This window comes from Xiphophorus couchianus, chromosome 15 (assembly GCF_001444195.1).
Source record: "Xiphophorus couchianus chromosome 15, X_couchianus-1.0, whole genome shotgun sequence".
Classification (NCBI taxonomy): domain Eukaryota; kingdom Metazoa; phylum Chordata; class Actinopteri; order Cyprinodontiformes; family Poeciliidae; genus Xiphophorus; species Xiphophorus couchianus.
The window spans coordinates 22,503,071-22,517,808 of record NC_040242.1 but is presented as its reverse complement, the minus strand read 5'-3'; the positions used below and the strand labels follow the sequence as shown (position 1 = coordinate 22,517,808).

The following is a 14,738-nucleotide window of genomic DNA, read 5'->3' as shown; positions in this document are numbered from 1 at the left end:
CCTGTCAAATTAAGTTAAATAGATTAAGATCAGCAACATTTGTCTGTTTCAATGGGAACATGCATTGTGTATCATAATTGTGTTGTTAAAAATATTAAATTAAAAGTACATGTGAAAAATTTTCTGACCAGTTGTTGTGTATTGTGTCACCTCATTGTGTATTGTGCAAGTGAAAGTAAAATTAGAGTTTTACAATTAAGTAGATGCAGTGCTATTTGGCACACTCTTGGTTGGTGATTGCAAAGCAGCCAACCCAGGAACATCACTCTTTTGCCTTGGAGATATGCAAGACTGTAGATGTTTGCTTTTGTGGTAGACAGATATGTGCATATTGTGCATGCATGCCTGCTGTTTGAACCATTAAAATACAGTGTTAAAGGCCAGATGCATATATTTGTTGAGTTCAACTATTTATAGATTGCTTTAGTCCCTAACTCCCGTGAATATCAGAGGTTCATTGTAGTCTCCATTCTTTTTGTTTCATATAAAAAATGGTGAAATACTAACAATTTAAAAGTGGTTAGGCCTTTGTCTTTAACCAATGTCTTTACTAAAGGCATCTGGCAAATGAAGATCTGATAGAAGGCATGGAAGAGAGGACTAAAATTAAAAGACCCTTCCCAGTTGCATAAAATCAGTAATCCTTTAATATAGTTTCCGCTCAGTACACAGAAGTCCAAGCCAAACCAAAGAATCCAAAACAAAGGTACTTGGATGAAAATCCAGAATACAATCTAGGTCAAAATCACTGGAAGACAAGGTTTGGATAAAGGCTGGAGCACATGACACAGGGGATGGGGACAGTGTGAGGTATGAAGTGACAAACAAAGGAAGGAATGGTTACAATGACACAACAATGAGGCCCATATTTGACTTGATCTCATTGTTGACCAATAGGTCCATTGATAGACAACTGGACAATTGGGCCAGACAATTTGACAATTCCAACTGTTGGTCCAATTCCAATCATTTCACCCCACAAAAAAAATCTGAATTGCCTGGCCCCAAATGTGGTCCTAAATCAGTTATGTATCTGTCACATATTGTTTTTAAAGCATCTGCTGTCTGAACAGTCACATCAAATTTTTCCAACTTTTAAGTCATTGATTGAAGGGTTCAGAATTATGATTCTGCCCCACAAGAAGCCAGACTCCATAAATCTATCCAGGCATAAAAAATGGCTGAAAATTATAACTAAGAAATTATGAGACAATTCTGTGTCAGTGGAGCGCATCATATACCAATTCCACCACTCATCCAAACAGATTTCTCTATAGAAGTTGCCATCAATGCTCCACAAGAGGCCATTGATGTAATTTGTGCTTTCTTCATATTAGCTTCCTGTTGGAGGCTGGTGGTCTGGTGGGGAGCAGTCTTTTTCCACCAGGGGGAGCCATGAGGTCGCGGTTTGGTGGAGGGCGGCTCCTGCGCACCTGTGCGTAATGGGCACAATCATCACCCGCATAAGAGGAGCGGACGACGGGTTCTCCAGCGCCAGAGTGTTATACCAGTAATGGTGCATCTTTGTGACGCTGAGTAGTCGGCTTATGAGAACCCGGTTCTGGCCTTGGATACCCTCCTTCGTGACGCCGGTACTCCCCTGTCCGCCCTCTACGTCTCTCCCTTCGCTAAAACCACCTCCCCCGGCGGACGAACCTCACCTCACCCACACTTAGACGATCCTGATCCAGCTCCTTCCAGAAGACGTTTCCCCGCCCAAAAAGACTCATTTGTTTTCTTTGAGAAGAAAAAACAATAAACTTACTTTATCTGATTCATTGTGTTTCTGCATGTGGGTCAAGCGCGTAGCTTCAGGCATGACACTTCCTTTGTTTTGTTATGATTTTTGTGACAATGCTGTTGTTTCCGCAGAACTTTAGAATTAATTTATAGACGGTTACATTGATCATAAAGCACTGACCTTCATAACCTGGGTCAATAATAGTGACAGCCTTTTTATTAACCACAAAATTCATGGTAATGTATGGCATGGTGGTGGCGGCTCTCCTTCCATGTGAAAAACACATTGCAAACTAAAACACTGTTATTTTTAATGCTTTACTTTTAAAACTACTAGATACTACAGCTGAACACGCTTAGCTTGTTCTGTTTTATAGTAGGTGTTTCCAGTGGGAAAGTCATTTTGCAGATCATAAAATCAAAAATGTTGGACTTTTTTACTCCAGACAAAGCAATAAAATATGGTGGGATGGCAGCATATTAAACACATTGCATCAACTGATTCATTTTAGAGATCAAACAATATTGTCATAAGACTTAATTCAACAAAGGTGCTGAGGATCCGTTGATCCCCAACAAAAGAGAAACTGTTGTCAAGTTAGCAGACAATACAGGAAAGTCTGGATGTGCAAACTCCAATTAGAGAAAAGTTTTTAGTTTTTTCCAAGTCGCACTTTGAGTGGTTTAACAAGAGTGCCGATAACACATCAATCAAAAGTGTCATCTGAATGATCTGAATTAAACATTGAGACTAAATGAAACGCCGTTGCTGGCTTGCAGTGAGTGGGAAACAGTGACTGTGTGAAAGGAGAGGAAATCATATTACAGGAAAATGAAATATCTGATTCCACCTTCCTAATCAGGTTCAATTTTCACAAATGTTTTTAAAAAATGGGCCCAGACTATGCAGAATGGATTAAAAATCATTTGCTGCAGTACAAAAGTATTAAGCACAGGGGAATGGGGGGTAAATGGGAATCATTTATGAGCCACTTCAATCAATACTGCATACAAACTAAGCTTATTACTGGTAAACTTTATTTCCTTCTTTCTGTTCAAGCAGAGAAGCTGTAATAAAATATGGAATAAAAGAAAGCCATCTCCTTCAAAGTAATTGGAGAAATCAGCAGAATATGATAGAATAAATGATAAAAAAACAGGAGTCTTGGCTCAGTGTTCATTTCTATCTAGCTCATAATTGACTGACTATAAGAGGAGGATAGTGCCCTGAGGATCAGGGGTTAAAAACACAGCCTCAGACAACATTTTTATTAATTAACTGATCAGATATCAAAAGAAAGAGGTTCATAAATCCTACAGAAAATCTGTGGGTATGATGGAGGAGACAGACATCTGGATGATTTAAAGAGGTCAACGCTTCCTCTCACTTTGGGTTCAAACCATGTGACATGTTTCAGAAGAAAACTCAACCCTGTCCTGCTGGTGAAAATGGATTTGAATATTGTAATAGTTGTGCAATCACAATCCTGTTTAAAACAATTATTTTTCAATTTTCTTTTTAATCTCGATGAATAGATGCACTGAAGTTAAAAGTTAGATTTTTCCACAGTTAGATTTTACAACTAAACATAACGTTTATTTTATTTTAAAAGCTTATTAACAAATATTAGCAACATTTAATCTATGATCTTAAAAAATTGTGGCTCTTAAAATTTCCGTCGCTGAGACGGTCCCGGTGCCACCGGGCCTGTCAGCGGGTCGCCTGGCCTCGCCTCTCCGCCCCGTCCAGAAGTTGCTCCTCCTACCAAGCAGCGTCGTGTTGATGTCGCCCATCCTCTTTGCCGTTTGATAAAATAAATTCTAAACTTTTTGGTCCAAAAGAGCTGCTTCTAACATGGCTTACACCACAGCAGGTGGGACCAAGAAGAAGGTCTGCTACTACTACGACGGTATGTGACGAATTACTGCTGCATCTGGCAGGCTAACATTAGCCATGAAGCTAATAGCTGCTGCAGGTGATTGTAGCGACAGCTAACTAGCAACACGCAAGTAGCCTGATTAACGATGGCTCAATGGCGTCCACGGAGCTCAGTCACCCAGCGTTCTACATTTCAACTAACTTACAGCCTAACTACGAAAATGGCTACCAAAATATTTCAAACATGCTGGAATTAAGTGTGAGATAATAAATACGTGTATACTAGTAATTATTTAAAAAATATAACTTGATACGATGAAGGCAGCTAATGGAATCCAGAAATTATCCTAATTCAGTTACATGAGTTGTATTTGCCCTGGGGATTTTATCTCCATGCTGTTTAGTCGTTGCTGTTTTCAAATGAGTTCAATCAAATTGATGAGGAACTCTGCAAGCTGATGCTTTAACGAAGTTGGTGAAGAAAGTAAAATAAAATGTATTACAGACTTTCTGCACTCATATCTGATTGCTTTGTGTTGTCTTGTATCTTTGGGAAATGTTCTTGTATCATAACTATTGGTTTGTTTAAACGGAAGTGATTATGTCAACAGATGTATTTCAATTTATTATATCTTTAAAAAAGTTCTTGCGCCTCTTGAAAACATTCATGGGCAAAATCCAAAAGATGTGCGTCCACAGAGTTTGAAATTCACGTTTAGTAAATGCCTTGACAAGAAATGCAGAGATACATCTGCCTTCATTTATTAGCCATACAGTTGGATATTATTATATCAAGCTTTCCTTTCTCTTTGGATGGATGACAGGATGGATGTTACTGAACTGTTTTCTCTTGTTCTATTACTACCAGGGTAAAACATGTCCTTTATGAAAAGTATTCACCAACCCCCTCCTCCATTTCTCATATCTTGCATTTCAGCCACAAACCTTCATATATATTCTTGGGATTTCACAACATAAATTGGAGGAAAAACTGTCTTCTTTATGCGAAGAACACCAAAATCTGAAGCGTAGTGTAGGGTGCATATGTATTCAGAAAAACCGCCATTCACCTCAGTTATACCTGGCAGTTTGTTGGCATTTATTGGCACTTGGAGAGCAGTGACTGATCAACTCTACCTCTCCTAATTTGTGGCTGACTGGCGAACATTTTTAGCACGGTTTTGATTAACTATGTAATAATTAATCAAAATTAACTCATTTAAGTCCCGGTCCTAAAAAATACATAGATAAACTAAATGAGTGCACTTACAATGAGAACAAATTATTTAAACCAATCAACAAACATTTATTGCAAACTGACATGTCATTGTGTTTGGATGAATGACAAAATGTTCAAAATGCATAATAGTATATTACCAGCACATCTGCAAAATAGTTTTATTAAAATAGGCATTTGTAATTTGAGAGGATCAGAGATAAAAAAAAAAGAGTCAGAATTAAACAGATGGAAAGTTGTATTTCTGTTTATTGAGCAAATCTGTGGAACAATCTGTCTAAAAGAAAGCAAAGAGAGTAGTTGGATTTTTACTTTTAAGAAAATGATAAAATATGTTATCAAGGTATAATGGAGTATATTAATTCAATAGAGTGCTGTATTATTACAAAGAGCGTTTTTATTTATTTTCTTTATATATATACACACATTGGGTTAAAATACAAGATTTATTTTTCTTCAAGTGACTCCTTTTCATTGAACATTTTTTTGTTAACATGACATGTTCATTTTAAACTGCAAATGAATGAAATAAAGAAACTGAAAAAAGGAAATGAAGTTGCATGAGGGCTGTTTTGGGTTTAACCATCACACAGACCGGTTAAGTAACTTGCTAATTTTAAATCAGTTTGGATCAAATGTCTATATAATGCTGTTAAATAAACTCGTTTTTGGCTCTAGCTAATTAATTTATTATTTGAACAGTTTTCTTAAACATTGACATTACGATAACATTTTTATGCTCTGAACTGAACAAAGAACATGACAAAGTCAGAAGCTTAACTTTAAACTGATCCCCTATTTGCTTTGCAGGTGACATAGGAAATTATTACTATGGACAAGGTCATCCCATGAAGCCGCACCGCATCCGGATGACCCACAACCTTCTTCTGAACTACGGGCTGTACAGAAAGATGGAGGTCTATGTATGTTGTCTGTGTACGACTCAACAGTTCTGTCTCACATTGCTTAATTGAAACTAAAGTCTGTCACCTCATGTCTGAGTTCTCATTGAGTGTGTGTGTTTGGCCCTCAGCGACCACACAAAGCCACTGCAGACGAGATGACCAAGTACCACAGTGACGACTACATCAAGTTCCTCAGATCCATCCGGCCGGACAACATGTCTGAGTTCAGCAAGCAGATGCAGCGATGTGAGCTTTCACTGTCTCTTTTAGAGCATTTTTAGAATGCAGGTGAAAGTTTGGATACCTTAACTATTTTGAGTATAGTTGACAAAGTTTTTTATGACTTCCTTCCAGTCAACGTTGGGGAGGACTGCCCTGTGTTTGACGGCTTGTTTGAGTTCTGCCAGCTGTCTGCAGGGGGCTCTGCTGGTGAGTGAGTCCCAATTATAATGGGCTGCATGCATAGAGACATTATGGATTTTGTCATTAAAATGCATTAATTTCTTCAATCCACGGGTAACTCTGCTGGTAATTTGAGCCCTTTATTCCAGAGGGGCATATTTCTGCTAATTCTCAGATTGACACGTGATGTTGACAGCTTGCTCATGTTACATCTCTGTGTAAATGGAGATACAATGTACTTGGATGGGAATTCAGTCCGAGTCGTTGTCCAGTTGGAACTAAAACAACTGGACAACGATGACCTGGTCACCCAGCCTGGTCAAAGCAGTCCCTTGTTCTACACTTGGCTTCATCCAGAGGATCTGGACCAACATATTTAACTTGCCAGCTCAATCGTGAAGAAAGCTATGCTAGATGGTTGTTAATTAAACCTAACCCAAACCCCATAGGGAATAGGGCCATCATTTCTTTTCCAGCAATAAAATATCTTATACATTCCTATTCCTCTGACTTTAATTGCTCCGCATTTTGAAACATATCCAACATGGACTGAACAGCTTCGTTCACTTCCTCCACTGCCTTTGCCACACTACAAACACAAGCAGACTTCAGTCATAAAACAGCACAGAAAATCAAATTCATCTTTCACAACTCCTTCATTGGGTCGGTTGAAACTCAAATCAAACTCGATGGGAGAAATCCCACATGGAGCACTGAAGAGAGATGAGAATTGCAAGGAGATAACTGCCATGCTGCCATTTACCTGGTTCTCTAGGAAATTATTGTTGGTGTTGATACTAAATAATGCATTAAAATATTAACTAATGCCTGTTGTTGGTCGTGAATTATTATGATGTATAGATGAATCGATATGGAGTGGTGTGCTGGTGCAGCGATGATTACTTTATCAGTGCAACACTTTTTCTGTTGACTGACCAGCGTCTCCTGCTTTGAGAAATTGGGATGAAAAAATTAAATTTCCGGTCTATGTTTTGGATTTTTTTCAATGGTGTTTAAAACCTTTTGGATTTTTATCTATTAAATTTGTTGACAGGAGTGGAAACAAGCATCTAAAAAAAAAGTCTTAAAATGCTAAAAGCCAAAACGATTCAAAAGCCAATCAGTAAACTGATTGTAATGGCAAGAAGGATGCTTCACTGTTTCAGATACAAATAGTTCTCATCAGATCTGACCTGCACACCAGTTGATACAAGCTTCTATGTAGAAGATTTACCATAAGTTACTTCCTGGAAATAGAGCAGTTAGAGACATTTGTACCTCAGATCTTTCTCTTTAATGAAGCACCTTCTGTTCTGCGTAGCTGGCTCGGTGAAGTTGAACCGGCAGCAGACGGACATTGCAGTGAACTGGGCCGGAGGACTGCACCACGCCAAGAAGTCTGAAGCTTCAGGCTTCTGCTACGTCAATGACATTGTGTTGGCCATCTTGGAGCTGCTCAAGTGAGATTATCAACCAGCATTTTTAGAAAGGAAACAAACCTCCAGCTGTTGTGCTTATCCAGACCTGGTTATGTCTTGTTGTTTCCCCCAGGTACCACCAGAGGGTGCTCTATATTGATATTGACATCCATCATGGCGATGGAGTAGAGGAGGCATTCTACACCACAGACAGAGTCATGACCGTGTCCTTTCATAAATACGGGGAGTACTTCCCTGGAACCGGAGACCTCAGGGTGAGGAGTTGACAGAAAACATTCGGCCTCAGGATAGAGGCAGGAAAACATCGGCTCCAGCTGGGAGCTGGTTAATGTAGGAAAGGATGTTTGGAGCAAGATCATGATGGAAGCATACTGTTTCTGAAAATTACAAGCTGATCAGGTGTTTGTGTTGCGTTTCAGGACATCGGAGCTGGAAAAGGCAAATATTACGCTGTCAACTTCCCACTGAGGGACGGCATCGACGACGAGTCCTACGGGCAAATCTTCAAACCTGTTCGTAGAAACCTGGACATTTTTCTACCTTCCACTACTATTAGTTATGTCTTCAAAACTTTGTCTGATGTTTGTCTAAGAAATTGCTAATGACCAGCACTCTGACTGGGTGAGATAATCTCTGGGCTCTGAGTGGAGGTGGCCATTTTGAAGTGGAAAAAACTAAAGGGTTAACAAGCGACACATTGGCTTCATTTTCATTAAAAATGTGCGCAAACTTTTGAAAAATATTTCTTGTTGTGAAATTGTTTCTTGACCCAACAAGAAATATTTTAATGATATTTCTGATATTTCTTGTGTTTGTGTTGTTGTTTTTTTGCACCAGTGGCAACATAATGATTGTTGATCATGTGACTCGTGTGACACAAAAAAAGTGTTTCCATTGCAGTTTTACAAAATAAACCAATTTCTTTATAGGTTTCTTTATAACCTTATCCTAGCGCCAAAACGTTTGAAAATGGTGTTTCTCCACTAAGCTAATTCATTTTCAGAATGTCAAATTGCTCAATTATACGGTCAATGCAAGCATAAGTACTGATAGTGAGCACACAGTTGGCACCGTAACACAACCAATATCAAAGGCTCTTTTTTCATTGAGTAAAGCAGGAAATAATGGTGGTCAGAAAAGAGTTTGTCACTTTCCTGAAATGTATCAAAAATCTCTCCATACTGTTTTACTATCCAAGAGTTTATTAATTTAAATCACTGCTAGTTGGTAGAACACGTGCACCAAGAGCAGAGACTCTTAAATTCACTTTAAAAAATGTATGTTGGCATTTAATATGTTAATCACAAGTCTTACATTTTGTTGTGGTAGGACTATTTAATGTCTTATACATTATATATTGAGTTGTGTGCCAACATCCAGCTAGCTAGTTAGCAATATGCAATTTTCTTTTGTTACTGTTGCGATACAGATCTTAAATTTCATTCATAATGATCTTAAAAAGTCTTACATTTCAGCTGGTGAAACCTGCAGAAACTGTTACAATCTATAGCTGTGCTTTTCAAACATTTATATTACCCACAAAGTCGTCTGTGTTTGTTTCTCTCTGTTAGAGATGTTTATATGGAGGGAAGGCCTTCAGTACTCTCCACAAACACTGACTCCTGTCTTCAGCAGAAATTGGAAACCAGAAGCATAAAATTCCTCTCTGAAAGGAATTGTGCCCTGTGATCCTGCAGGTGATGGCCAAGGTGATGGAGATGTACCAGCCCAGCGCCGTGGTGCTCCAGTGTGGCGCCGACTCTCTGTCTGGAGACCGCCTCGGCTGCTTCAACCTCACCATCCGAGGTCCAGAGACACACCACACACTGTCCAAGCTGGTGAAGCTTCCAGGACGTTTTTGACGTTTGTCCCCGTGTCCAACCAGGTCACGCCAAGTGTGTGGAGTACATTAAGTCGTTTAACCTCCCACTGCTGATGTTGGGTGGAGGAGGATACACGATCCGGAATGTGGCTCGCTGCTGGACCTATGAGACGGCCGTCGCTCTGGATACAGACATCCCTGATGGTTTGTTGCTGGTCACTCATCAGTTACTGTGAAAATGACCTAAAGCACTTCCTGTCAGCTTTGAACAGCCATTATGGTGTCGAACTTCTCTAGTGTCAGTTTTCAAATTTCATTCTTACCATGACGTGTGTGTGTGTGTGTGTGTGTGTGTGTGTGTGTGTGTGTGTGTGTGTGTGTGTGTGTGTACTGATGACCTCTGGTAGCTCTGTGCCAAGTCATTCTTTCAGAGAGAAATGAAGAAGCTTTCTGTATTTTAGGAGACATGTTCTGAGAACATTTTGCGCTGGACAAATAATTGGCGCAGCTAAAACATGCAAGCTAATCAGAATAGTTAGCTAGTGGGGTACTGTGGGATAAAGCACAACCCTGCTTAAGGTTAGTCCTCAACGCGGCTGTCACAGGTTCGAGTCCTGGCCTGGTGACCTTTGTCACATAACTTGCCTCAACAGCGTTTGCTCTGTGGTGCTTGGCAGAACGTTCTAGAATGCTATGTCTGTTGGTTTACCTTGCCAACAATCGTTACATCAGGATGATGGACAGCGCTAATACCTTTCTCTTGGCTCTGATTGGTTGTTTTTTTTTCTCAAGCTTTGCATTTGTTCAGACTGTAATAGCAGCATAGGGAAGAGATCTTTTATGAGAGATTTTTTAGATTATTTGTCTCGTACTTTCACAACATGGTGACAGTCTTAACAAATATTCTTTATCAAAGTTACATACTGCACCTTTAAAGTAGCAGTATTATGTTTTTGCTAGGCACACAGTGCCTTTTATAGCATAATCAAATAACTGTGTTACCCTTCAGATGTTGTAATGTATTATGTTAAAATATATGTCAAGTATGACTTAAAATAAATTTTACTTGCTGATTTAACATGTTGAAATTGGGCCTGTTTCTCTTTAAGAAGCTCTTGTTCTTTCTGAGACTCTGCCTTCAGGAAATCATCTCAACATGGCTCCGCTATTAATTCTTTAACAGTGTTTTTATCAGCATTTCTCTGAGAAGTAGTTTGTATGATGAGCTCAGCAGCTGCTCACTTCCAGGTGTTACAAGGCTGGTCAGGGTATCACCACAATCTGATCTTTTTTTTCTTCCAGTTCTGACAAAACTGTGAAATTCTGTAAGGTTTTCCAGGACAATCAGCACTAACACTAGAGAGCAAGATGAAGCAAGTTCAGGAGGTGATTGAATGGATCGGTTCTTCTCCCTCTGTTTCTCGTATTTTTATTGTGGCTTCTTTTTCTCTGCCTCTCCTGTTGCAGAACTTCCATACAATGACTATTTTGAGTACTTTGGACCTGACTTCAAGCTGCACATCAGCCCCTCCAACATGACAAACCAGAACACAATGGAGTACATGGACAAGATCAAGTATGTGTGGTTGATTTCTGCACTGGCAGCCCTTCTAGAGATCAGTAATAACATTCATACCGCTGTTGACCGTTTGATCAGAGAGCATGTTTGTCAGTGTTGAACTATGACCTTTCAGACAGCGGCTGTTTGAGAACCTGCGGATGCTGCCTCACGCCCCTGGGGTCCAGATGCAGGCCATCCCAGAGGACGCTGTCCCAGAGGACACGGTGGACGAGGACACTGAGGACCCTGACAAACGCTTGTCCAGTAAGGCTGTCCTCTGCTTCAGTCACAAGCTTGGATAAATCGCCTTGATAAAAACCAGGGATGGGCATTTAATAGTATTATTTATTGTGAAAAATGTCTTATCATGATAAGAAGTTTGATATATTGTCTCAATTAATGTAAAAAAAAATCTGACAGTATTATCGGAAGTGTTATTTTTACTACTTTTTCTGCCAGTCGTTCCACCAGAGCATCAATAGATATCAGTTTATTCACATGTGCTGTCACATGGGATCATAAAATGATTTAAAGATTAAATCACTCAAATTTTAGACCCTTGGTTCTGCTGGAGTTCTTCCTCTCTACTGTCACTACATGCATGTTCAGAATGAAGAATTGCTCTGAAATCAATGACACAAGAGACAGTCTACTGTCGCCCCCTGCTGGTTCAGGAGGAGCAAATGCCTCAAGCCAATGACTCAATGCAGTCCTCTGGGTGTCCTTAGAAACTTTTTGAAGCAATTTGAATTCTAAACTGACCTTAATGTGCTGTTTGATAACCAGAACCAGTTGGAATGTATGAGACAAATGACTTGTGCTGTAATGTGCCTTGAGACGACATTTGTTGTGATTTGATTCTATAGAAATAGACCAAATAGAGTCTGTGACAGATGTATTTACTGGGTCTTTGTAGTCAGAATTTATGTAAGTGGCTTATGAAAGTATTCTTTGTGTGATTGCAGTTCGTGCCACAGATAAGAGGATAGCCTGTGATGAAGAGTTCTCTGACTCTGAGGATGAGGGGCAGGGCGGCAGGAGGAACACAGCCAATCACAAGAAGAGTGCCAAAAGACCAAAAGTGGACGAGGAGAAGGAGAGAGAGGAGAAGAAAGCAGGTCACTAACTGGATGCATAGACAAGAATGAAATGTAGTTGTATGTGATTTAATAGCTGATAATAAATATTTCTGTTTCCTCATGTTTTAGATGTGAAAGAAGAGGATAAGACAAAAGACAGCGGCTCAGAAAAGGCTGAATCCAAAGGGTAACAATGGCCTTTTTCAAAAAAAAAATCCTGAAGTGAAAAATCAGAAAAGCTCTAGAAGAGTCTAAACAGTGTAATTATGCAGCAGACCTTGTGTGGAAGTCCTGTTGAACACTCTGTTTGCACATTTAACTTAAGTGCATCAAATGTTTACTTCTGCTCATTGACATGTTAATGTATTCTTCCCATCGCCCTGCAGAACGGTGAAGACCGAGCAGACCAGCAGCACCTGAAGTCTCCAGGTACTACTGGACCTGGACTCCATCTTAACCATGTTTGACCCAACCAGTACTGTCCGTTGTCATGGATCTGTCTATTTGCTGAGATGTTTTCTAGAGCGTTATATTTATTGTGAATCTCATGTTTTTTGATACGTAAATCTCAGCATTCTCCGTTTTATTTTTGCCAGAAATCCTTTCATGTATATTTTAGTCTGTCTTCTGTTACCTCATGTTTTAGATGTAAGTATGTAAAACTGTATACTTATATACTGCATAGTGTTCCAGGGCGGAATCTGAGAATGAACATTTCCTACTTTTGATTGAAATTTTCATATTTTAAATTTGTCAATAAAACGTTTTATACTGTTTGTGTGATGTTGAATTTTTTGTTGCAACTTTGTGTAGTGACAGCATTAAGTCGCACGGGGGCGCGCTGTCCAAAGGGAAAAGTGGCACTGGCATCTCAATCTTAAACACTCCCTGGGTCAAATTGACCCATGAACATTATTGCTGTACCTCAGAAACTAACATGACAGGAGGTTTAAGTATAAACATCAGAGTGCATTTGTTGGCTAGCATTGCTTTTAGCAATGTGCATGCATTTTAGATATCTAGAATCTAATGTAAGACGAAACCGATTGCATGTTAAAAAGACATGTCTTTTTAACATGTCTTTTTAACATGCCTTTACCTGTTCAGCTGATGAATAGAGAGTAAAAGTACCCGGGAAAATTGGTCAGATTTGACTTAAAGAATGTTAAAGAGCTGGTCAGTAAAGTTGAATAATTTGTCTCATAAATTTGTTGTAATTTAATAATAAATTACAACAAATTTAATAACTGGTAAACACCTGTTTATCTGCGTGAAACTAGGTTGGGTTTAAACTGCAAAACTTATTAAAATGTAACAATTTTATGTGTGTATATATATATATATATAGTTGAGTCCTCCGAGCTTCTGTGTTGTACCCCCAGAGCTTCTTAGTAAACCTTTATTTCAGTGGTCCCCAACCACCGGTCCGCGGACCAATTGGTACCGGGCCGCGCAAGAAATAATGAACTACTTCTGGATCTTTTATTTTGAAAATCCTAAACCGGTTTTTACCGGTTATGTCTTGCGAGTCAAAATTGAGCCAACTTGCAGCACAATGAGTAACAAAACAACATCAGAGTGCTGTGGTACCCCCCCTCCCCCCTCCCTCACTGCCCCAGTGTAACAACGATTCATTTTCATGAAATGAAAATTAAACAATTTCATTTGAATAACAAATATGTGGCGATTATTTGTTTTCAGCCTAAGTTAGTCCATGTGATGTAGAACTACCCTTCGCTCCTCTACTAGCTTAAAACATCTAGAGATAGACATGTTCACACTTTCTTCAAATTTTTATTTTTTTCATTTAAAGTTTTGACATTTGTAAACACCACTTTAATATCTCCCCTGAATTGGACTGGGCTGTTTTAACACATTGATATGTTTTAATGCAAACCTCTCCATTGTAACTGTGGCTTAGGGTCGCCATCTTCCTAGAAGGTGAACACTGACACACATTCAGGTCTCCTGCAACCTCCAACAAGTTTCCTGTCAGTACTGTCCTGGTTGTAACACCAGTTATTTCTCTGTCAGCTCACCAGATGGATTTACTGCCAATAAATAACTCATGGTTGCTCACAGCTTGTTGGATGTTTTGTCACATGGACCAGAATCATCAAGGCCAAAAACTATGACATTTTTAAAAGCTAACACAACAAAATACCTCTCTATTTTTTATATCTGCTCAACAATAAATGATGTGTTTAATGAAATGAAGCAGTTAAACTTTTTGTAGATGAGCAATGTGTAGATTAATATTGAGCTTAAACCTGCAAAGGAGTTTTGCCAGTTTTGTCGGGCTGAATCAGATCAATCATGATGAATCTATAATTGAAATAATCAACTACTTAGTCATTGATTATCTGGAGAATAAAAACTCTAAAACATGCCACTTGCTGAACAAACAACATACACTTGTATATATTTTGTAAAATTTGAGCCTAACTGTACAAACGACATACATTAAAATGAAAAACCTCTATAAATGTTCAAATCCCCAAGCGACAGAGTTTTTCTCTGTCAAGCATCTTTTACTATCTAATTATTAATCGGTTAGTTTAAAAAAATAGTCACCAGATCATCTACACTGTGTTGATGTTAAGTCAAGCAGAAATGACTGAACTGTTCACATGTAGATGTTTTTTTTTTTAGCTGCAGACGCATCCTTCACTAC

General features: G+C 39.0%; 1 protein-coding gene across 2 annotated transcripts; it reads left to right on the top strand.

The window, feature by feature from the left end:
* Positions 1-3,476: 3,476 nt before the first annotated feature.
* Positions 3,477-12,840, top strand: LOC114159004 (histone deacetylase 2). 2 transcript variants are annotated; one of them, XM_028041012.1, is made up of 14 exons: positions 3,477-3,650; positions 5,667-5,779; positions 5,890-6,007; positions 6,116-6,190; positions 7,485-7,623; positions 7,715-7,856; positions 8,022-8,114; positions 9,300-9,408; positions 9,488-9,628; positions 10,892-11,000; positions 11,119-11,249; positions 11,951-12,103; positions 12,194-12,251; positions 12,451-12,840. In XM_028041012.1, exons 1-14 carry the CDS (start codon positions 3,596-3,598, stop codon positions 12,482-12,484), a joined length of 1,470 nt encoding a protein of 489 aa, XP_027896813.1. In that variant the 5' UTR covers positions 3,477-3,595; the 3' UTR covers positions 12,485-12,840. The 2 variants fall into 2 exon arrangements, 1 of the variants encoding a protein (XP_027896813.1); XR_003598523.1 differs by having other exon boundaries at positions 3,596-3,650; positions 12,194-12,324.
* The last annotated feature ends 1,898 nt before the right edge of the window (positions 12,841-14,738 follow it).

Bases quoted from the DNA above. Each gene is read 5' to 3' on its own strand.
- LOC114159004 (XM_028041012.1), top strand. From the start codon at position 3,596: ATGGCTTACACCACAGCAGGTGGGACCAAGAAGAAGGTCTGCTACTAC. The intron at 6,008-6,115 runs GTGAGCTTTCAC...ACTTCCTTCCAG, and splicing joins CAGCAAGCAGATGCAGCGAT to TCAACGTTGGGGAGGACTGC. The intron at 7,857-8,021 runs GTGAGGAGTTGA...GTTGCGTTTCAG, and splicing joins CTGGAACCGGAGACCTCAGG to GACATCGGAGCTGGAAAAGG.